Source organism: Muscardinus avellanarius (genome assembly GCF_963383645.1).
Source record: "Muscardinus avellanarius genome assembly, chromosome: 13".
NCBI lineage: Eukaryota > Metazoa > Chordata > Mammalia > Rodentia > Gliridae > Muscardinus > Muscardinus avellanarius.
This window is the reverse complement of record NC_137799.1, coordinates 73,148,813-73,171,923: the sequence shown is the minus strand read 5'-3', so window position 1 is coordinate 73,171,923 and position 23,111 is coordinate 73,148,813. Positions and strand designations below refer to the sequence as shown.

At 44.0% G+C, this 23,111-nt stretch overlaps 2 protein-coding genes across 2 annotated transcripts in view; one reads left to right on the top strand and one right to left on the bottom strand.

The window, feature by feature from the left end:
* Positions 1 to 5,190: 5,190 nt before the first annotated feature.
* TMEM252 (transmembrane protein 252) lies at positions 5,191 to 8,815 on the top strand (the record flags this gene model as incomplete). Its single annotated transcript, XM_080708993.1, has 2 exons — positions 5,191 to 5,471; positions 8,524 to 8,815. The coding sequence occupies exons 1-2, from the start codon at positions 5,194 to 5,196 to the stop codon at positions 8,813 to 8,815; spliced, it is 570 nt and encodes a 189-aa protein (XP_080565119.1). The 5' UTR covers positions 5,191 to 5,193.
* Positions 8,816 to 16,859: 8,044 nt separating this feature from the next.
* The window catches only part of PGM5 (phosphoglucomutase 5), a gene marked incomplete at both ends in the record, with an annotated part of 190,040 nt that continues 183,788 nt past the window's right edge, over positions 16,860 to 23,111 (bottom strand). Inside the window, one exon of the mRNA XM_080708609.1 lies at positions 16,860 to 16,949. Coding sequence (XP_080564735.1) covers positions 16,860 to 16,949 — 90 coding nt within the window. The remainder of the gene's footprint in view (positions 16,950 to 23,111) is intronic.

The following is a 23,111-nucleotide window of genomic DNA, read 5'->3' as shown; positions in this document are numbered from 1 at the left end:
CCTGTTTCCAAATAAAAATGTAAAAATAGGTCTGGGAGTGTAGCCCAGAGGTAGAAGGGCTTCCAGGAATCCCAGTACCACCAAAAATAATAATAATAATAATAAATAAATAAAAAAATAGGGCTGGAGCTATAGCTTAGAGGTAGAATACCCCTGGGTTCTACCCCGAGTACCGAAAAAAAAAAAAATTGTTTTGTTTGTTTAGAAACAAAGTCTTGCTAGATTGCTGAAGATGGTCCTCAAACCTATGATCCTCTTGTCTCAGCCTCTCAAGTACTGGGATTATAGGTGTTTAATTTTTATTTGGAATTTAATTTAATTTTTATTTGGAAACAGGATCTCACAAAGTTGCTGAGGGTCTAGGTAAGTTGCTGAGACTGGGTACAACCTGTGATCCTCCTTTCTTAGCCCCCCAAATACTGGGATTACATATGTGAACCACCATACTTGGCCACAATATTTTCTTTTATAAAGGAAAGAGAAATTAAAATAGCTCTTGACCCAGTGGTTTTATGAGTGAATTCTACCAAATCTTTGAGGAAGACAAATGTTGTTATCATTTAAGCTATTCAAAAGTATAAAACCAGGCATGGTGGTCCACACCTATAATCGCATTACTTAGGAGACTGAGACAAAAAGAGCACGGGTTTGAAACCAACCTCAGCAATTTACCAAGGTCCTCAGCAACTTAGTGAGAGCCTGTTTCAAAACAAAAAATAAAACAAGGCTGGAGTTGTAGCTCAGAGGTAGAATGCCCCCATGGGCTCAGTCCCCATATCCCCAGTAACACACATACACACACACTCAAACACTCATAGTATTAAAAACTTGAATCTATATTGTACCAATAAAAATAAATAAATAAAAGTATGCACACCCTCCCCCCCAAAAAAAAACTAGGAGGCAGGAGGGAGAAAATAAACAGAAAATCAATATTAAAGAAAGTTGCATGAGATGGAACTCATACCCAGTTCCATAATTACAAATCCTTGGCCATCATGCTTCTTGGTATAAAGGTCATCAAATTCCGTCCTGGCTTGAAGCCCCTGTTCTCCAAAGCAGACAACAGAAATATGTGGTCTTCTCAGTTTTCTAAGAACATCTCAAAGAAATTATTCTGGCTTGTTTGTGGATTGAGTTGGATGTGGAATTCTCTCTGGAACAGAATTTATTGTTTTGTTTGGCCCATACACGGGACTCAATTTCCTCACCAAAACCTTACAGAAGTAAGCAGCTGATCTAGGAGTCATAGTCGGCCAGCTTGCAGTACCCCTCCCGGATGAATTCTGTATTCTCGGCAAGAGCCTCAGGGGCGCCACACAGTCTGGCCTTGCTCAGGTCCCTGTTCAGGGGACCTTGTGGGCTCTGCAGGGAGGCTGGAGCCTCACAGCTGCCCCAGCACCAGCTTTCCTTACCATACCAGGTGCTCTTTGAGGAGCTGTTTGTCCTTTGCTAACCTCAAAAATCTCTTTCCTAACCTTCTCCCAAGTGAAGAAGGGGAGGTGGAGGTTCAAAAAAATGGGGAGGAAGTGGCCAGTACTCAATGAACCTTCAAGTGTGAAGGGCTAATCCAGAAGTCACTCAGTAATCACCACCAGGCAATCAGACAGGGGTGGACGCTCCCTTACGCAGGTGCTTGCCCGGCCCATCTCCCACGAAACCTCAATTCCTGAACCAAAGTGACCTGGGATCCACCACTCAGCGCCTGGCCCCGTGCCCCTCCTAGGTCACAGCCTCTGCACACCATCAGCTTCCTTCCAAAGTCCCTGTCAACCTCTCATTCAGAGACATGTGCTTTTCCTGTTTTCAAGGGAAAGGCACTGGCCCGTGTGTGCCAGTAAACAGAAACCAGGGTGCAGAGGGCGTTTACACATTGCTATGGAGAGTTTGAAAGAAGGGTAGGGTTGGTTTCAGGGATCTGATGTGAACCAGAAGGCAAAACCAGTTCCAGGGCTTGGAAATCAATTGCATACAATGTTCAGAACAATGCTCCTGGGTCCGTGGTGCTCAAAGAAACCGAGTGTTGAAAGAGTCATTATGTTTTAAGATGTTTGGCTGACAGCCAGGTAACATGACTGTCTATTGCCAAGTTGGACACTTTTTTGTTAATTGATGGATTTTTAAGAAAAAAATGAACTGACTTAAAAGTAAGACATCAGAGCCAGCACGGTGGCGCACACTTGTAATCCCAGCATTCGGGAGGCTGAGCCTGGAGGATCACGGTTCACGGACAGCCTCAGCTACTTAGTGAGGCCCTCCATAACTTAATGAGACCCTGTTTTAAAATAAAGAATAAAAACTAGGGCAGGGGGTGTAGTTCAGAGGTTGAATGCCCCTGGGTTCCATCCCCAAACCTGAAAAAAAAAAAAAAGTAGGGCATCCACCAAGAATGGTGGTTCATGCCTGTTTTCTCAGTACTTGGGAGGCTGAGACAGAAGAATTGCAGGTTTGAGCACAGCCACAAATGTAGCAAGACCCTCAGCAACCTCAAGAGACCTTGTTTCAAAATGAAAAGTAAAAGGGATGGGGGTGTAGGTCAGAGGCACAATGTCCCTGTGTTCCATCCTCAGTACAAAGTTAAAAAAAGTAGGCAACCTTTTGCTCCGTGGATTTCTTCTCTTTTGGAGAGATGGAAACAGGAACAGGAATTTGAAATGGCTTCTATTGGGTCCCTGTACTTATCTTTCTGGGGTGGAGGTAGCCATTTTCCCATTTTCCCAACCTATTACTAGCAGGCTGTGGCTCCTTACTTCTGTAAGGTAGTGAGGACAGCAGGAAGAGGAAAGCAGGCATGGGATAGAAGACAGGTCGAGAAGATAGGATGAAGCCCAAGAAAGCTCAACCCAAGGGCCAGGCAAACCCTCATTTTGAGGCAACTTCTTGGTATTTGATTCTTCATTGGCTTCTTTTGATTTTCTCTAGTCCTGGCAGTCTGGATGCTTTCCTCTTCTGCCATTACAAGTCTTTTTCACATTGGATTTCTTCTAGCCCTTTCAGATGCTAGAAGAACAGGGTGCTTCTTCTCAGTGTTTGCTATTTCTCTATATTGTTGGCACACAACAATCTACTTGTGTGGGGGTGGTTATTAGGGATTGAACCAAGGGACATCCTACTTCTGAACTACAGTCCCATTCCCATTTTTATTGATTTTGTTTATTTATTTTTGTGGTACTGGAGATGGAACCCAGGGGCATTCTACCTCCAAGCAACACCCTTAGCCCTATTTTTTATTCTTTATTTTGAAAAAGGGTCTCACTGAGCTGCAAGGGGCCTCACTAAGTAGCTGAGGCTGTCTGCAAACCAGGATCCTCCTGTCTCAGCCTCCAAAATGCTGGGATTACAAGCGTGCACCACCATGCCCGGCTTTATTTTTAGTTTGAAACAAGGTCTCTCTGTGTTGCTGAGTCTTTCCACATTGCGGAAACTGTCACCAAACCTGTGATCCTTCTGTGTCAGCCTACCCAAGTACTGAGATTACATATATATGCCACCATTGCCAGGCATCCAGCATGCATCTACTTCTTTAAAAAAATAAAAGTGTTCCTTACTGCTAGTGACTGTGGGAGAGGATCGCATACCATAACACATATCATAAGAAAACCCCAAGTAATAAGAATTTTTAGAAACTACATACCATTGATTTTCTTTCTTTTTTTTTTTTTTGGTGGTACTGGGGTTCCTGGAAACCCTTCTCCAGGCTACACTCCCAGACCTATTTTATTTTTATTTGGAAACTGGGTCTCTTAAGTCAGCGAGGCTGGCATCGAACCTGCACGATCCTCCTGTCTCTGCCTCCCAAGTGCGGGGATTACAAGCGTGCGCCACCACGCCAGGCCATACCATTGGTTTTCATATGTCTTGATCATTTTTGAAATATTAAAGGAGCAAAATGCTTATAGAGTAGTGATTAATGTGATTGAGAGCTGGCATAGAATCACAGTAAAAACATGTATATGTAATTATTATATAACATATTTAATAATAATATAAACAAATATACAACCTCAACATTAAACACTGGAAATGGGTTTAGGTTTTTGTAATTAATATCATTAATAGCATAGTGGGTGTCAAAATTGCATGGTCATGGGTAAGATTACTTGTACCCAAAGTACATGGGCTAGCTAAGGAAATTTAGCTGCCCTGTCATGGCGGCAGAAGAATTGACTCTTGTAGCCTGTACCTTAAGAATGATGTCTGAGGTCTTATCCCTAAATGGTCCTATCTTTGGCCAAAAATTAGGAGTTTGGTCATCTAACTGACTATAAATTTCACTGAATCTTTTTTCTTGTACTAAGTATATACAACATAAAATGTACTATTTTGTGTCATTATTTTTTGTTTTGCATGGAGGTGGTAACCTGCTACATCCTTGGGAAAATGCTTTTTATATCAAATGCCTACAGTCTCATCTGAGGGCAAAAAGACATGATCAGGCCTGAATATTTCTAATGAGCTAAGAATAGCAGCCAGGGCTTGAGCAATACAGAAAAAAAAAAAATAGCCAAACACCTTACAGAAATGCCTTTTTAGTACAGAGGAAGAAAGCAAACCAGGGAAGGATTCCTGGCCAAGCCACAGAGGAGACAGTTCACCCAGCAGGATGCTTTCTCTAGCTTTAAGTGAGGAATCACCTAATGTAGGATTAAGAGACCCTTTGAATCAAGAGATGAGATCTGGGCATGGAGGCATACCTGGAATTGCACCTACTTGAGGAGGCAGAGGCAGGAGGATCACAAGTTTGAGGCCAGCTTCGGCGTCTTAGTAAGACCCTGTCTCAGAATAAAATAAAAAGGGCTGAGAATGAGGCTCGGTGGTAGGGCCTTGCCTCGCTTGTGTGAGGCCTTGGGTTCAATCTCCAGCACTGTGTAGTAAAACAAAAAACAATTAAGAACCTTTCCTCAAACACCTGGGACAGTTGAGGGCCCCACCCACCCACGAAGAGCAGAATGGCTTACGTGAAGCCTCTCCTCCCTGCAGAACATGATGTGATGTTTTTAGGTTCACCCTCCGAGGATATCACAATAACTTCCAGTCGTTAATGAATAGCTGTGTGGTGCCTGCTTCACTTAATTGTCCAAAGGCCAGCGGGTCCCGGAGCGTATAAAGCGGCGACTGGCAGATGCGTGGGCTCCCTGGGCGCGGGCTGGAAGCAGGCGAGTACGGGCCAGGCGCGGTGCCTGAGGGGCAGGGATGCAGAACAGAACTGGCCTCATCCTCTGTGTGCTCGCCCTCCTCACCGGCTTCCTGATGATCTGCCTGGGGGCCATCCTCATTTCCTCGGAAGCCATATTTCATTGTCAAAGGAACCCAGTCTTGGGGTATTCAATTCTGCCTCTGGGGTTCGGGATTCTTCTGAGCGGGATTTTCTGGAGCACCTACCGCCAGGCGAGTGAAAGTAAAGGGGTGTTCAGCCAAGTGCTGGGACAGCAACCTGCTCACAGGGGCCTGCCCCTGGCCACGGTGGACAGGTAGGTGCTGAGGCCACTGGGGACTGGAGGGCCAAGTTGGACTGAGGTGTGGACAAGCTGTGTGGTCTCCATTGCCACAGTGGGGCGGCTTCCACGTCCCCTGGGGCTGTACATTGTGATTTGAAGCTTTATGGTCGGGGGATTCCTCTGGGGTGAGTTGTTAGGAAGAACAGTGCTGCCTTTGGGGACAACCAGGAGATAAAGGGAATTTTCTAACACCACCAACAATAAGCCCGGTGAAAACCCACCTGAGCCAGTGTGAGAGGCCCAACTTCAGGCAATGATTGGTTCTTCCCTTTAACCTGTTTACCAAATTACAAGGAAAATTAAGACCCAGACTGAATTCTGCCACACAGCAAGTGGTCAGGTAGGCATCAAGTCAGTTCTGTAGCCTCTGACTCGGGAGGTCCAGGCTTACTCTCCTTTGAGACATTCTTATCTCACGTCACATGAAAGCTTTAAGTTAGCATGGAAGCAACTTAAATGATGTGTTGCTATGAATGATGTGTGAATAGGCAAAATGCAGTACATAATCTAAGGGAATATTACTCAGCCTTTAAAAAGAATGAAATCCTGTCACATGCAACAACATGGATAAAACTTGGAAATATTATGCTAAGTGAAATTAGCCAGTCATAAAGGAAAATATTGTATAATTCCACTTATATAAAATACCTAGAGGAATCAAATTCATAGAGATAGAAAGTAGAACAGTGGTTACCAGGGCCCAGGGCAGGGAGTGTAGGGAATGAAAACTTACTGTTTAATGAGTACAGAGTTTCAGATTGAGGTGATGGAAACGTTCTGGTGATGATTGCACAACCCCATGGGTGTACGTGAAGCCACTGAACTATACACTTAAAAATAGTACATTTTTATCAGGGCATTGTGGTACACTCTTGTAATCCCAGTACTTGGGAGGCTGAGATAGGAGGATCACAGGTTTGCAGCTAGCCTTAGGAAAATAGTGAGACCTTCTGAAACTTAGTGAGATCCTGTTTCAAAATTAAAAAAAAATAATAAATGGGGGTGTAACTCAGAGGTAGAATGTCCCTGGTTCAATTCCCAGTATCGCTAAAAATACGAATAAAAATAGTACATTTTATGTTATACTTAGTATAAGAAAAAAAGGTTCAGTTGAACTTATAGTCAGTTAGATGATCATAAAACTCCTAATTCTTGGCCAAAGATACAACCATTTAGGGATAAAGTACAGGCTACAAGAGTCATAATTCTTCTGCCATAATGACAGGGTAGCTAAATTGCCTTAGCTAGTCCATGTACTTGGGGTACAAGTAATCTTACCCACGACAGTGCATTTTTGACACCCATTATGCTATTAATGATATAATTACAACGGCCCAAACCTTCCAGTGTTTGTCAGGTTACTAACAAGGTCTCTGAGTTTGATTAAAAATTCTGATCACTGAATTGTCATCGGATTATGGATGATCCTTGTACAGGGGTGATTTTTAGTCTTGGATAAACATTAGATGACTACCTTCAGAGTGTGCATCCTGAGAGGACTTGAATACCTTTAGGATGTAGTTTAGGTCTACTAGCACATGATACCATCACACTGTCAGTGCTGAAATATCCGAAAGTACATCATGGAGGTCAGACCACCCCTGGCTTAGTGCCTCTTCTTGCGTTCAGAATGGCTGGTAGACAAGCTCGGAAGTTACATTTCTCAGAAGCTTTGCACTCAAAACAGATAAACAGGTAGAGGTATAAAAAAAAAAAAGTGTTACTAGCTAATGTAATCCCAGCATTTGGGAGGCTGAAACAGGAGGATCACAGTTCATGAACAGCCTCAGCGACTTACTGAGGCCCTTTGCAACTCAGTGAGACCCTGTTTCAAAATAAAGAATAAAAAATAGGGCTGGTGTGTAGGTCAGAGGCAGAATGCCCCTGGGTTCCATCCCTAGCATCACACACACACACACACACATACATGTTTCTCCAGTGGTGGAGTTCAGGGACCTGGGAATGTGAATGCTGGGGGGGGGAGGGTGGGATTGGGAGAGGCAGATGGGATGGGGGCTGGTGTAGTCATGGCTCCAGGGAACAGCTCACCTTTCTGTCCTCGGTGACTTATACACATGTCCTGTGACTCAGCCATGGCTATTCTGAGAGAAGGCTGAGATTTATGCCGTACAGTAGACAGCTCCTCCACCAATTGGCTTTGGGCCTGGCAACTTTTGGAATGGATCTGTGGCCACAAATGGCAGTCCTTGTTCTGTTGTGGTTACACACCATAAACACACCCCGTAGGCACTGGACAGACTCGCTGTATAAATACAACTTGACCGCACTCACCCCGCCTCATCTCTTCACCTCCACCCCAACCCCAATCCCATTCATGATGGAAAAGCCCAGAGGACTGAGCAATTAGCAGCTCTGGGTAAGACCGGCGATGAGTCCAGCCGCCCCGAAAGGAAGGGCTCCTTTAGCCACTGGCCAATTGGCATAGACAGTCGCAACTGAAATCTGCAGAGACAACAGTTGAAATAGTTTGAGAAATGAGTGTATTTGTATGCTTTCATGGAAACTAGCTGCTGACACTTGATAGGGTGTCAGGAGAAACCTGGTGGCATCTGTATAGTTCAGAGACCTGCAGATAGTGGGCTTTCATTCATTGTTTTGTTGGCTGCGAAAACCTGACACAGAGAGTGTAGAAGATAGTGTGTGTAAAGGGAACAAGGACGTGAATGGGCTAAGAACCGGCTGGAGAGGTGTCATCGTTAGAGACCTCGTGTCCCCTACTGCTGATAAGGGTCTCACAATAAATGACCTTCTTTTCACCAGTGGATGAGCGAGAGAGAATGATCAGACTGGAATAGCTGCCTGGAAAGAACATGGCTAGGGATGCATCCTGTGGCTGGTAAAGAGGTTCTTCTGAAAGGGAGGAAGTACATACATCTGTCCCCCAAACCATTGTTTCTTAGCAGTTTAACTTCCCATGGTGCGTGCTGAGAAAGACAGAGGCACGGGCCTCTTTGGCATTAATGCTCAAGTAATGCATGCATGTTTGTGGTGTTCTGTCCTACAGGCCGGACTTTTACCCGCCAGCCTATGAGGAGAGCCTGGATGCCAGGAAGCAGACCTGCCCTGCAGAGGTTGAGGCCCTGGGCATTCCCCCGCCACTGTACTCAGCGATGAGCCTCGAACACCAGGGTGCAAGTGGTGTCCACCCAGAGGCCCCACCGTCCTACCAACAGTCATTACCAGGCCTGGCATCTGTAGGGACCTCAGAGGATGCTGAACAGCCGAGTCCCATGCTGAAGGCGGGGACCGTTCTCCAGTACCCAGGACAGGTCCTGGTGGCGATCAGCTGCTCCTAAGAAGGGTGGCTGGGGACGGTGGAGGAAGAGCTGGCCAGGGGCCCTGCCGGCACAGAGCTCACTGTGACAGCCGCATGGTTCCACGGGATGGACTCAGCCATGGGGGGCAACATGGGGAACTTGGGAGGTGTGGTTCAGCACCAAGCAGATATTTCAGGGCATTCCCACTAGTCCCAACCCAGGCCAGCCTGGGGTCCCCAAAGATGGGACAGCTGTGCTCACAAAGAGGCTTTGTGTCTCCTCTCCTCCCTTCAGCCCCAACAGGGAGGAATACATGTGGCCATCACAGGCTTCTGTACCCTGTTACCTAAGAGTCACAAAGGGAAGCACACTGGGAAGGAAAGGTCATTGTCGTTTATTTTGTTGGCTGGCTTAGTTGTTACCCACTAACCACATCACCAGAGGGACACAATGATTCACCTGATGGGAGGTGCACCCTGAGAACCCAGGACTGCTACTTTGTATTGTTTTATATTAATCATGTGTATTTTTTCTATGGGAAAATAAACATAATATTCAATTTTAAAATAAATCAAACATAGAAGGTTAAATGAGTTCTTTTTAAAAGAGGTCTTCACATAAGCAGATAAGATTTCCTGTAGTCTCAAATTGAACAAAGCACTTAATTCACAATGCATGGAATTTAGCAGGGGGAGAATTTGTGCTAGCCATAGATGATATTAATATACAAATTGAAATATATCTTGTGATGTTTCCAAATATTAATATCTAACTCAAAGAACCCCCCTTAAGTCTTCAGAATTTGAAAGATAAGAGACTGTACTCATATACCTTCACTACTACCAGGAGATTCTTTGTGTCTCAGGATGGAGATCTTTTTTCTTTTTCTTTGTGTGAGTGTGTTTATTGTTTTGTGAATTAGAAAACACACATAGATTTGTGTAGTGACCACATGGTCAGGATACAGGATTGTTTGGTTATCCTGGAAACTCCCTCATTTACCCACTTCCAGTCACCCTTCCCTAGCCCTGGATCCTGCTTTACCTGCATCCTATGGGTTTGAGAATAATGCACAAGGATGGAGATCTTGACTTCTAGACTTGGAGAATTTATTTACACACCTAACAGTTTCTCCTCTTTTTCATTTTATGGTGTGAGTATGCGTGTGTGTGGGGTACTGGGGGTTGAACCCGGGGTCATTCTACCTCTGAGTTGTACCCCTAATCCTATTTTTAAAGTTTTTATTTAGAAGCAGGGTTTTGCTAGGTTGGTCAGAGTCTCACTACTTTCTGAGGCTGTCTTCTAACCTGTGGTCCTCCGGTCTCAGTCTTCCAAGTACTGGGATTACAGGTGTGCACCACCACTCCTGGCTCATGGCAGTTTTAAGTACACGAGGACCAGTTAGGTCTCAGGGCTCTGCAAAGAGAAACAGGCTGATACTTCTGAACCTGGATGAGGATATTCACCTATCTGGGCCTCAGTTTCCTCTTCTATCAAGCTATTAATCCCAATTGATAAGGATTAATAGCTACAGTTGTAGCATGTTTATTATGTGTCGGGTTCTGTGCTACCAACTCATGCGTATTATTTCACCCTCGTATCTTAAGAGATAGGAGTTATTATCATTCCATTTTATAGATACTAAGACTGAGGCTTTGAGAAGAAACTTATCCAATAATACACAGTGATGGAAGGAAGGAGGGGGAAGCAGGTAGAGAAACAGACGTGGGAGGACCTGCTTACTTTGGACTTGTGTGTTGGCTCACCCTGGCTTCTCTCCTTCCAGGGAAAAGTTTGTATTTATCTCCCCATTCAGAAAATGAACCCTAAAACACAATTGCAGCATTTACAGGGAAATGGATGGATCTTGAGGACATTATGCTAAGAGAGATTAGTCAGTCACAAAAAGTAAGGAATCGATGCTTTCCCTAATATGTGAAAGCTAAGGTGAAAGGGGTCATAGGAGGAACTCCAGGTGAAAAAGGAGATCCTGTAGAGGAGCAAATAAGGCAACCAAATGTGGGGATGGGAGGGGTGGGGAGAGGGAATCTCTTTAAAGAGCATAATGTACTAATTCATATTATAGTCAACCACTAAGCCAAGCATGAGAGGGAGGGATGGGGAGGGAGAGGGGTGGAGACTGGATGGGGGCTGGCTGGGTGATGTGTGCATTTATGTCTACACAAGTTTTTTGCTTCATCATGATGTATAAATACAATGCACCCATAAAAATTTTTTTAAATAAAATACAAAAAACTAAAGAAAAAAATGAACCCTAATACAAAATGTTCTGGGGGTTGATACAATATCTTCAAGCTCTTGGAGAGGCAGAAGAGACAGCTTTAGGGTTAATGGGATTCTCTCTTAAATTGTAAATAAGTTGTTTATGTTTTCTGCCTGGGAACTGGGGCCTCACTTGATGATGGGTTTCCTTCATCTGATCATTATTCTGGTGATGAAGAACGCATCCTCATGGGTGACAGCCATGGGGATTTGCAGAGAAGCTCTGGACAGCTGGAAGGGAGGATGTAGATCTAAGAGGGTCATCACAGTGGGATGGGGTCTCCACGGCCTCCTCTTCCCCATTATTGTTGAGTACGCAGAGTGAGTATGGCCTGATATATACATAGGAAGCCACATGAAAGGAAGCCCTTATCCATGAAGTATGAACTTGGGAATCTGTGCTTTGAATCTTTGACAATGAGGCCTTAACTAGTTATGAAAGACACTCATTGTCATCTAACAGGGAGGTGATCATTTATGACCAACGCACCTTACTATTCATTTCTTGTCATCCCTTTCTATTCCTCTACTAAGAAATTCCCCTGGGGATCTGAGCATATTTACTGGCCTGAATAAGCAACATCACTGAGTTTCTATCCAGAGTTTGTACATGTAACAGAGGGTTTCTTCAACTACTGAGAGTTAGGTGATATAAATATTCATTTTGGTTTACATAAGCAATTGCTTTAATCTCTTTATGACAATAAATTTTATATTCAACCTTTCTTGCCTTTTTTGTATCAGAAAAATAAAAATCAATAAAGTAATATAAGTCAAAGTATTCTTCTCCATGGAGATGAATATAGTATCAAGATAAGTTAATCTTTCTGCAAACCCAAACATAATTGAATACCAATGGTTAATTTGGAAAATAAGCTTGGTGCTATTTGAGAAGAAATTCTAATAGACATTTAATAATTTTTAAAACACATATAACCCTGCCTCAAGTGTCAATGACATGGGTATTACATAAAGCAAATCCTATGTTTAAGATGTCTAGCAATAAAATTCACTGGACAAGTCAGAAAAAAGTGTCCTATTTTGGTGGATAATAATACATTGGTCTCAAGTTTTTGGGTTAAATAAATGAGGATGGATTAGGAACCATAATTCCATGAATGCTGGGGATGCTACTTAGACTATGAGAAAGTGGAAAAAGGAAAGTCTCCACTAAAGAGAAACTTTGCTCATTCCTTCCCTCAATGGGAAGGGAAGATGGAAGGCTCACATGGCAATGGAGAAGAGATGTTTTCAGAGTTGTTGAGCCTGTATGGTAACATTTTACAAGGTTTCTTTTAGCATCAAGTTAAATAGTTACCACCACTACCTAGAAGGACAACAGGTTGGTTTTAGAATAAACTACACTGTATATTTTGCCTATCTGGGATGTAATGAGTGTATTTTTGGCTCCTCCAGGCAAAAGCTGACCAGTGTTTTTTTATTTTGTTTTTTGGTGGTACCGGGGATAGAACCTAAGGGCATTCTACCTCCAAGCTACACCCCCAACCCTATTTTTTATTTTTTGAAACAGGATTTCACCGAGTTGCAAAGGGCCTTACTAAGTAGTAGCTGAGGCTGTCCATGAACTGTGATCGTCCTGTCTCAGCCTCCCAAATGCGAGGATTATAAGCATGCGCCACCACGCCTGGCTCTGACCAGTGTTTTCACTGACACATCTTTCCATCCTTCAAGATTCTACTTAAATATATTGTCTTCGGTAAGGCACCGCTCAGCTCATCTACACCGAAGGAAATTTGCTAGGCTATAAAGGACATGGAGAGACAGTAACAACGTGGATTTATAATCTGTGTCTTCACCATATTCTAGAGTTCCTTGACAACCTAGGCTGACACACATACCACTGAGCTGTCAAGTTCATGATCTATTTCTACCAGTCCGGCCTCCAGCTGGTTGGAGTGGAACAGGCATTCTGTTAAGCTCTGCTGCCTTGGATAATCTCTTGCTGTTAGTAACTGTTGAAGATCCAAACACTGATTTACCAGCAGTTACATCATTTCCAAAGGCCCAGTTTCTCAGACCCTCCTGCGCTCAGGAACGGAAAACTCAAGGCACATGTTTGAGATTGCAATGCCCACCTGTTTTGGAAGTAGCCAGTACATGATCCGGTAATTGGAGGGAGTCATCTGCTATGTCATTAGTCATTCCTGCAAGAGCTTTTCAAATTCCCTACGCTCGCCATAGCTAATGGATCTGGCCGTCAAAGTAAACCTCATGCCTTTGTCCAATCAGAAGCCACCGCACTATTATCTTTGTGTGGCTCAGTGCAGCCAACTCTCCGCTAAAGATGTCACACGTGCTTGTGCATTAGCATGAGGTTTCCTGTGCACAAGACGTTCGTGCCAGATCCACAACATTTAGTCTGCAATGTGAACCATCATGCAACATTATGTGTCCCATAAATACTGTGGCTGCACACTGCACCTTGAATCAATATGATCTGACAAGTGAACTCATGTTAATGATGGCCACCCGCCTGTTAAAGAGAGCAAATAAACTCATGATTCCCCAGGCAAGAAAAAAACAACCAAGGACTAGCTGATACTCAGTGGGGTATTTAACATCCTTGCTCCCTGTCCAGTAAATGTCTCCTTGGCATATACACACACATTTCCAAAAACTCCTTGGGTGGGTGGTGATAATGCCTTGGTTGAGAAAATTCTACATTATATTCATTATAACTTGCATGTATTTATTTATTTGTGTGTGTGTGTGTGTGTGTGTGTGTGTGTGTGTGTTACTGGGGATGGAACTCAGAGGCATCTATTTCTGTGCTACATTCCCAGACCTACTTTATCTTTTATTTTGAAACAGGGCCTCACTAAGTTGTTGCGGAGGGCCTCACTATGTTGCTGAGACTAGCCACGAACCTGTGATCCTCCTGTCTTAAGTCTTCCAAGTACTGGGATTTCAAGTATGTGCCACTATGCCTGGCTGCTTGCCATTTTTCTGGAGGCGAATGTTCTAGTTTCTGAACCCGTCAGCATTAGAAGATCACTAGAGTGGCCCTGATACTTACCATACTCCCTCCATAGCTGCTTCTGTGACTGACTGCTGTGGTTCCCACAACAGTTCTTAGACCTCTCAAGTCATCTACTCTTAAAGACTGGTTGGAGCTCCATCTTTAAGAACATAAAGAACTTTATGTGGGGAAGACTGACTTTCTGTCTTTTACCTCTCCTGAGAATAAGGCAAGAGGACATGCATGCGTAGTCAGCAACAGAAGCGTAAATTTTCTGTAAGGCAGAAATGATAACTCGGCAATGTGAGCTTGAGCAGGTTGCAGAGAGGCTGCGTCCTGGAACCACAGAAGGATCTTCCCTTTGGCAGCACGGCTGAGAGAAAGCTCTGTAAAAATAGGTGGCCATGCAGCTGCTTCTTTCTATGGCTGGGCCCAACTGTTTGCTCCTCCTGATTTTCTCAACCCTGTCTACTGCAACCCCACCCCGACAAGCCAACCTCTCACCAGAACAAAAGCAAGCCTCCTCCCGTTGAGTCCTGGTTCCTAGCGCCTCATCTTCCTTCTTGCTCTGTTTTTCCCTGGTGAAATGATACCAATGATTACCAATTCTAAGAAACCCTATTCAACGAAGTCGCACCTAGTGTCCCACCCTCTCTGACGCGACGGCTCCTCTGCATGTTCTTGCAGCACACTGCGGATGTCTCTGCTGTAACAGTTATGTCTACCTGAATATTTGTGATTGTCACAATATTCTGCTCCCAAATTTTACATCAGTAAAAAGAGGAATAATGCCTTAAGACATCTCCCTGCTGCACCTAAGATAGGAGTCTGCCTAGGGTAGCTTCTCAAAGTTTGCTTTGAGTCAGTGAATAAAACGATGGGTGAATATATATTTGGGTTACTGGACACACACGGTTGTATACTGAAATAAGGAAAACAAAAGGCTTACGTGAAGACCACTTCACATTTGAACTAAAACGTCTGAGATGATTAATAAAAGTTCATCTTGGAAGAGAAAAATCATTTTCTCACCCAGAGATGACAAGCTTAAGAACATATCTGGTCGTATTGAATGACACAGCGCATTCACAATTAAGAATGGACAGATGGTTGTCAGGAAACTTAAGTGATGAGGACCAAAGCTATAAGGCAATTTTATTCCATCACTGATGCATTTCCCACCTGGTTCTTTATAATCTCAGCTCAAACCCACCTTCCTATTATTTTGAAATGAGCACTGCTACAATAAAAGACTAGAAGCCGCCTTAGTGTTTGCTGACTCCCAAAGGCAGTTTTGAGCAATTCATTTTTCTGTTCCATTTATTTAATAAATTCCCCATGTCATAATAATGAAAAACAATCCTTGTAAGTATTCCAAAAGACAGTCTTATCAGTCTAGGTGACCGCTACTGGAGTTTTTCTAAGGGTAAAACAAATCACTCAACTGAAACCCACAATCCTTGAATAAGGTTAAACTAAGGATTTCCTTTTTATTGGCTACTCAATGTCCTAGCAGGTTTTCAACAGAAGCACAGACAGAAAACGGAAGTGAATACCTTGCTGGGGATGCTTCCTCGCTGCACCAGCACTGACTACAGCAAATTACACATTGCTGAAGAGTCAAAGTGCACCAAGTCCTCTCTCAGGTGACACGCGGAGCCTGCGTGCCGTTCCCAAGGAAGCAAAAGAATGCAAACAGCCCCGGTGTTCTGGCTGAGTGCGGAGGAGCCTGCTGGAGCTGCGAAATCCTTTTCTGGGCAGGGCAAGCCAGTGCGGCCTTCTGCTTTCCAGCAGGGGTCCAGCCTTCTCCATCCCATCAGGCCCATGGCTGTCCCACCAGTGACCTTGTCTTCCAGCATCCACTTTGTTACAGTTATGGCATGTCATTCTCTCCTTTATACAAGCATCACAAGCCAGATCAGAACTGCGCCCACACTGGTGCATCGCAATGGGTTGTTACTGGGAAAGGCAGAGAGAGGGTGCACATGCTGGTACTTTGTCTTTGCAGGGAGGCATATATATAAACTCCGGTATCGACCTGTGTTATGGCATCACGGAAGCCCCCTTCTCCCCCAGTGTTAAGCATTTGTTTGCAGTCTTTTCACAACACTCCTTGCCACCTGCACAATAGATGGCCGCGTTTGGAGGAATGCGGCCATCTTGGTAGCTAAAATAATTTGCAAAAGAGAGAGAGAAACACCCTTTGATGCGTTTTGTTTGGAAGTGTGCCATCGTGATGTGTAGAAAGCTCTAGAAGATGTGTGAGGAGATGGCACAGAGGCGTTGGGGAGCATGGGCCATCAGGGTTGGCAGGAGCGAGGGGGGCTATTAGGAGTTCTAAAACCTTGCCCCATTGTAGACCTGGCCTAGGATACAAAGCTGATCCCTCCACGCTGGGGAAGTCTTCTTCCATCCACTCCTGTGGCAGTTTAATTCTAGCCCCACTCTCTCTATTGTGACTTTACAACCTGTGCTCATGTGGTACCAAGGATGCACAGTAGCTGTGATCAAAAGTTTCCTAGCTCAGTATTTTTTTTCTCAAAGTGGAGGTTGCTTTGTGTGAAAAAATATAATCAAATGATAGTGAAGCTTCAAAAAGACAACTAAAGACACAGTTACATTTGGAGGAACTGGACAGAACCAAAAAAAAAAAAAACAACAACAACAGATTTTTGTCATTTCCCACCCACCCTTGACCCCCAACAGCAAAATAACTTTTCCCCCCAAAGTCATAAGAGGCGCAAACAGGCAGCAAGAGGGTGCGGTGAAGCCTCTCCAGCCAAGCGCGCTCTGTGGCCCTGGTGAGCGACGACTCCTCACTCAGGTGATGACAGTGGGTCCCCTCCGGCCAGTTCTCTCGTGGATCTGGGATATTTTCAGCGCAATGGCTATGAGAGGGCTGAGCACTGCCTGGAAAAGGAAGAAGGACACTGTGAACAACTTGACAGTCTCAGGATGGGGCTGGGTGATGGAATTCTATTGCTAACATCTGGATGCAAATGCCGGTTTGCTATTTCCAGGCAGTCACGGAGGGTAGGCTAGCTGCCTTCTCTGGGCCTTTGTATTTTCACAGGAGATTCAGAGGAGACTGGAGTGTGCAGGGAAGATGAGGAGGCAGAAGATGATGATCTCAAAGGTCTTACCCAGCTCTAGAACTTTCTAGCTCTAAAACATACCTAGTAGAGAGGAACATGCAAGCCAACTACTAGATAATATGAGAATTCACAAAAAGAGCATTGTGAATTAAGGAAGCTTGGAAAACTCCAGTTTTCCTCTGATACATCCTCCTTTCCTAGTACACCTACATCCCCTAGCCATCCACACACATGCAACTCAGGAATAAAAGTTCATTTTTCAGGCCGGGCGTGGTGGCGCACGCTTGTAATCCCTGCACTTGGGAGGCGGAAATAGGAGAATCGCGCAGGTTTGAAGCCAGCTGCGCTGGCTTAAGAGACCCTGTTTCCAAATAAAAATATAAAAAAATAGGTCTGGGAGTGTAGCCCAGAGGTAGAAGGGTTTCCAGGAACCCCAGTACCACACACACAAAAAAAGTTCATTTTTCATCCTAAAACCATGGGGCTAAAGAACCCATCATCCAGATGGTTCACAGATGAGTCGATCCACTGGCTGATGCTGTAGAGGTAACTGATTGTTTCTTTCCATCCTGTAGCACTGTGGCTAACGAGGCACCACGGTGTTTCCAAGAAGGAGGCGGGCAGGGTTTAGAGGCCTGAGGACTAGATTCTTGTAAAGGTGAAAACATGGAGAGGAGTAAGAGACACTTCTTGCCCTTTAGCTGCTAATCCTACCCCAGGAGCGAGGCACTGCTCTCCAAAGGCAGAGTGCATACCGCTCACGATGGTTTTAGATGTGCATGGGCATCCCCTTACTTATAAAACAGTGAGGAAGGAAGTCTAATTTCTATGCTTCTTCAATCCTCTGACTGCATCAGGGAGACACTCTGCTGCTGATCTTTAGCACCTGAACCAAGACAATGCATGTCTCAGGCACGGATTACCCAACTAGATGGTACTGTCATGGTATATTTTTATTAACTTCATTTTTATGGGATGCTTATATTTACCAAGCAGTATTTTCCCCATGTAAAGCACTGATGTAAGCTTTCTCTAATTAATTAATTAATAGATTTAAGTGAAAACAAAGTGAGTCAATATAAAAGCAAACACTAATATAGAGATAATATTGACATAGAAGAAGTTTGGGTAAAACTGAAATAAGAAAGCAAATGAGAATTCCATAATTTAGGAAGATAAAGTCCATACTGGAGAGGGGGATTCCACCCAGTTTCCAGGAATCACAGAACTTCTTTTGATTTTGTATGACCTAGTTCCCTAAAAATGCCCAGATTGAATTTTTGCCAGACTTGTAGAATGGGAACTTTAAGCTAAGTTTCCATTTTTAGCAATAATAATGTACTTTTTCTTCCTTAATTATGTAACATAAATATACGTAGTTAAAATGGTCACATCACTGCCGGGCGTGGTGGCGCACGCTTGTAATCCTTGCACTTGGGAGGCGGAGACAGGAGGATCGCGCAGGTTCGAAGCCAGCCCCGCGCGCTGGCTTAGGAGACCCTGTTTCCAAATAAAAAAAATGTAAAAATAGGTCTGGGAGTGTAGCCTGGAGATAGAAGGGCTTCCAGGAACCCCAGTACCACCAAAAAAAAATAAATAAATAAATAAAATAAAATAAAATGGTCACATCACGAGGGCAGGAACTTTGGCTGACTTGGCATTAAGAAATGTTCCTACTGAGCCTGGCATGGTAGTACAAACCTGCAGTCCCAGTACTTGGGAGGCTGAGACAGGTTTGAGGTCAGCATCAGCCACTCAGGCCCTCAGCAACTTAGTAAGACCCTGTTTCAAAAAATAAAAAATAAGCTGGGTGTGGTGGTGCATGCTTGTAATCCCAGCATTTGGGAGGCAGAGACAGGAGGATTGTGGTTTGCAGCCAGGCTATGCTATTTAGTGAGGTCCTTTGCAACTTAGTAAGACCTTGTTTCAAAATAAAGAATAAAAAATGGGTCTGGGGGTGTAGCTCAGAGGTAGAATGCCCCTGGGTTCCATCCCAGTACCATAAAAAATTAAATAGTTAAATTAAATTAAATTAAAAATAAAATAGGGCTAGGACATAACTCAGAGGTAGAATGCCCCTGGGTTCTATCCCCACACACATACACATAAATTATATTATATATATATATTATATATATATGAATATATTCTGCTTAGGATATATACAATAAATATTTGTTGGGTAAATGATGATAGATGAATTTGGTAAAAAGACAAGAAGGTTTCTACAGACACTCATGAAGGGCATTCCCATCCTGGCTTGTGGGAGAGACAGCTGCACTGGATTTTGACTGTCGTGTTTTCTTTAGAGATCACAGCTTGGATAGCTGAAAGTACCACACTTCTCTCATCAACCAGGCCTTCTGCGGGTGGACTAGTTTCCCAAGGTGACCGGAGAGGCCCTTGGAATAGGGTGAGATCAGAGGGGTTAAAGACTTCAGACATGAAATTTGTGAGGTGAATTGGAGCACAGATTTGTTCCCTCCATATTATCCAAGGAAACTGAGGCCAGGTGGGGACCATTGACTCAGCATCACACATCTGCTGAATGGCTGAGCTGGGATGAGAACACGAGGAGTCCTCTCTACTGCTCCTTCACTGTTCAGATCTATGAGTGATGAGGCAAACTGGAGAAGGCAAGATGAGCCAAGGGAGGGGTGGGACGAATATGGGATCCTCACTCTACTATCCCGGATCCGATCCACATCAGCTGTGGGGCTGGAGAGGACTGCAGCCATCCTTACTGACCAAGAACGGGTGGACAGTGGGGAGAAGAGGTGTTTCCAGTTATGTGGGTTATGGTGAATGCATTGCAAATTCTAAGAGGCCTCTTCATGAATAAAGGAAATAAATTAAGAGGTGTTGATCACTTGTTAGGAACACAGAATTTTTTTTTTTAATTCCAGTGCTTCTTAGAGTGTTTGACATAGCTCTTCTATAGTACCAAGTAGAGCCAGTGAATGCTTATATTTCTGCAGAGCAGGGGGCAGTGTATCCCTTCAACAGTATTCGCAATGCACCCCAGCGTCCCTCTGCCCTGCAGGGTTTGGCAGATGCGTGCTGTCGTGTCTCATTAATAAGCATAGCAAGCTACAGAGAGGAACTGAATTCTATCTAAAATTTTGATATTTGTATATCATGGATTTTTGGTACTGATTTTGACTCTTAAAAATACTGCATTGTGAACCCAGGCATAGTGGCACACGCTTGTAATCCCAGCCTTTGGGAGGCTAAGACAGGAGGATCGCGGTTCGTGCACAGCCTCAGCTACTTAGTGAGGCCCTTTGCAACTCAGTGAGACTCTATTTGAAAATAAAGAATAAAAAATAGGGCTGGGGGTGTAGCTTGGGGGTAGAATGCTCCTGGGTTTCATCCCCAATACTGGAAAAAAACATATATACATACATACATACATACATACATACATACATACATATTCCCAGAAGGACAAAAATAAAAATCTTTAAAAAAAAAAAGATGCTGGACTCCTCCTCCTGAGTTTCTGATTCGGAGGCCTGGGGTGGGGTCCTAAACTAACATTTTGAGCAGGTTCCCAGGTGCTCCTGATGCTGCTGGTCTGGGGACTACACTTTGAGGACCACCGCTCTGAAGTGCTCTGGTTACTGTGCCTGTCAAGTGCTTAGATCCAGCTAAAGTCCAGGTTGCCTTGTTTGTAGACCATGGTCCAGGAGTGATTGAGCTGTCGGCAGCCAGTTCACTGGCTGGCTAGTCACCTACAGCATAGCCTGGGCAAAAACTTGAATTCACTGATGGGATTCTGCCCCTCAGGGATTTGAACTGGTGAGCCAGGAAAGAGCAGGGAGCTAGCAGTGAGAACCAGGCCATGAGGTTATAATTACTTAAACATCAGGACAAAACTCCATGGAAGTTTTACTCTAAGAAAGATGACAAAAATGATAAGATAGGAGAATGAAACCAAGAGAAAAAGTAAGATTTAAGTGAGCAGAGAGAAATAAAAGAGTCAATAGAAAAGAATTGCATAAATCCCAATACTCTCTACAGTAAAGACCCCCGAGCTCCTGCCTAGAGAGCCCGAGTGGATAACTTCACGCCAGGTCCAGTCTCCACCACTTGGCCCAAGATCCCATCTTGGATTTCTCCAGCTAACTTTAATTTCTTCGTGCATGAAAATAAATCAGTATTTTGAAACAAATTAAAGTAAAAACTGAATAAAGCGAAATAAACACACCCAAAGAATGTTTTTCTTGGATCATTTTGTGGAAATATTATTGTTCCGTTTTCTACCACCAGTGAGAAAAAGCTGTTTTTCTTTTATAACTAAATCTCTTGCAAACCCAAATTAACTCCTCCAAGCCAGTTCATGGTGCCATCTTTCTGACAAAGGTTGAGTATACCTTATCTAAAAGAGGAATTTCTGATTTCAGATTTGGGAATATTTTCATATAATAAACTGTTCTGGGCATGAGACCTAAGTCTAAAGATGAAATTCATATTTTACATATGCCTTCTACATATTGCCTAAAGGTATTTATTTATTTATTTATTTTTTGCGGTCCCGGGGATGGAACCCAGGGGCATTCTATCTCCGAGCTACACCCCCAGCTCTATCTTTTATTCTTTATTTTGAAACAGGGGCTTACTGAACTGCAAAGGGCCTCGCTAAGTAGCCGAGGCTGGCTGTGAACTACGATCCTCCTTGTCTCAGCCTCCTGAATGCTGGGATTACAAGTGTGCACCACACGCCCAGCTATACAACATTTTTAGTGAGCATTGAGGTCAAGGTGTAGAATTTTCTCCTTGAGGTATCTGGACATTCTAAGACAGTTTCAAATTTTGGCTTTGGGCTTTTGAATTGGGGATGTTCCACCCACACTAGCAGATCCCACCAAGCTCTCAGTGAGTATGGTTGCAATCAGTTGCCACACCCAGACCACATCCCCACGGGGCTGCCCATCCACTCTCTCCTTTCAGCCCCATGGTTTCTTTCTTAAGTCCTGGGCCATTCCAGGCCCTTGGGAGCCCATGAGCTCTTCTCAGCCTCACCAGAGTGAGCTACTTTTTAACATGGAAATGTTCATGGGATCCCCTCATGTAAAAGAGCTCTGGTCAGCCACTCTCAGCAGGGCTACCAGGGCTCTTGACACTTGGCTTATAACTCTAGGGCTGGCAGTGTAATGGTCCCCAAAGTATGAGGTCCTAATTTCTGAAACCTTATTGGGAAAAAGGAAAAATTGTAGATGTGATTAAGTTAAGGGCTTTGCAAAGACATTGTCCTGGATTATCCTGATGGGCCTTAAACCTCAATTAGCCTTACAAGAGTCTAAGGGAGAACACACACACACACACAAACACACACATATACACACTCATGTGATATAGCCACAGTGGTGGAATGCTCCAGCCACCAGAAGCTTCAAGAAGCAAGGATGGCATTTTCTCTCTAAAGGGAGCATGGCCCTGCCAGCCACACTTTGACTTCAGACTTCTGGCCTCCTCAACTGTGAGAGAATATGTTTCTGATATTTTATGTCACCCAATCTGTGGTTCTTTGCTGCAGTAGTCACAGGAAACTAAAATACTTTTTTCTTTCCACTCTTACTCCCCCCATCGTTTGCTGGCTCCTCCCACTCCTATCCCTGCTCCTCTAGGGAGTGATCTCACAGCCTGAGGCAGCCCACGCTCTCTACTACCCTTCCATATATATATGTGGCTCTTTCCCTTTACATATATGTGTGTGTATATATGCAAATACATACATAGATACATAGATACATACATATATATTTGGCAGTGCTGGAAATGGATCCCAGGGCCTCATACACACTAGGCAAATGCTTACCTCTGAGATACATCCCTAGCCCTGTTGTTTTACTTTAGAATATTTTTAAATCTCACCTTCAAGGACTCCTTTATGATACATGATACCCTTACCCCCACCTAAGCAGGAGCTCTCCCCTCTAATCCTTCACTTGCCTCTCTGTTAATTTCTATGCTT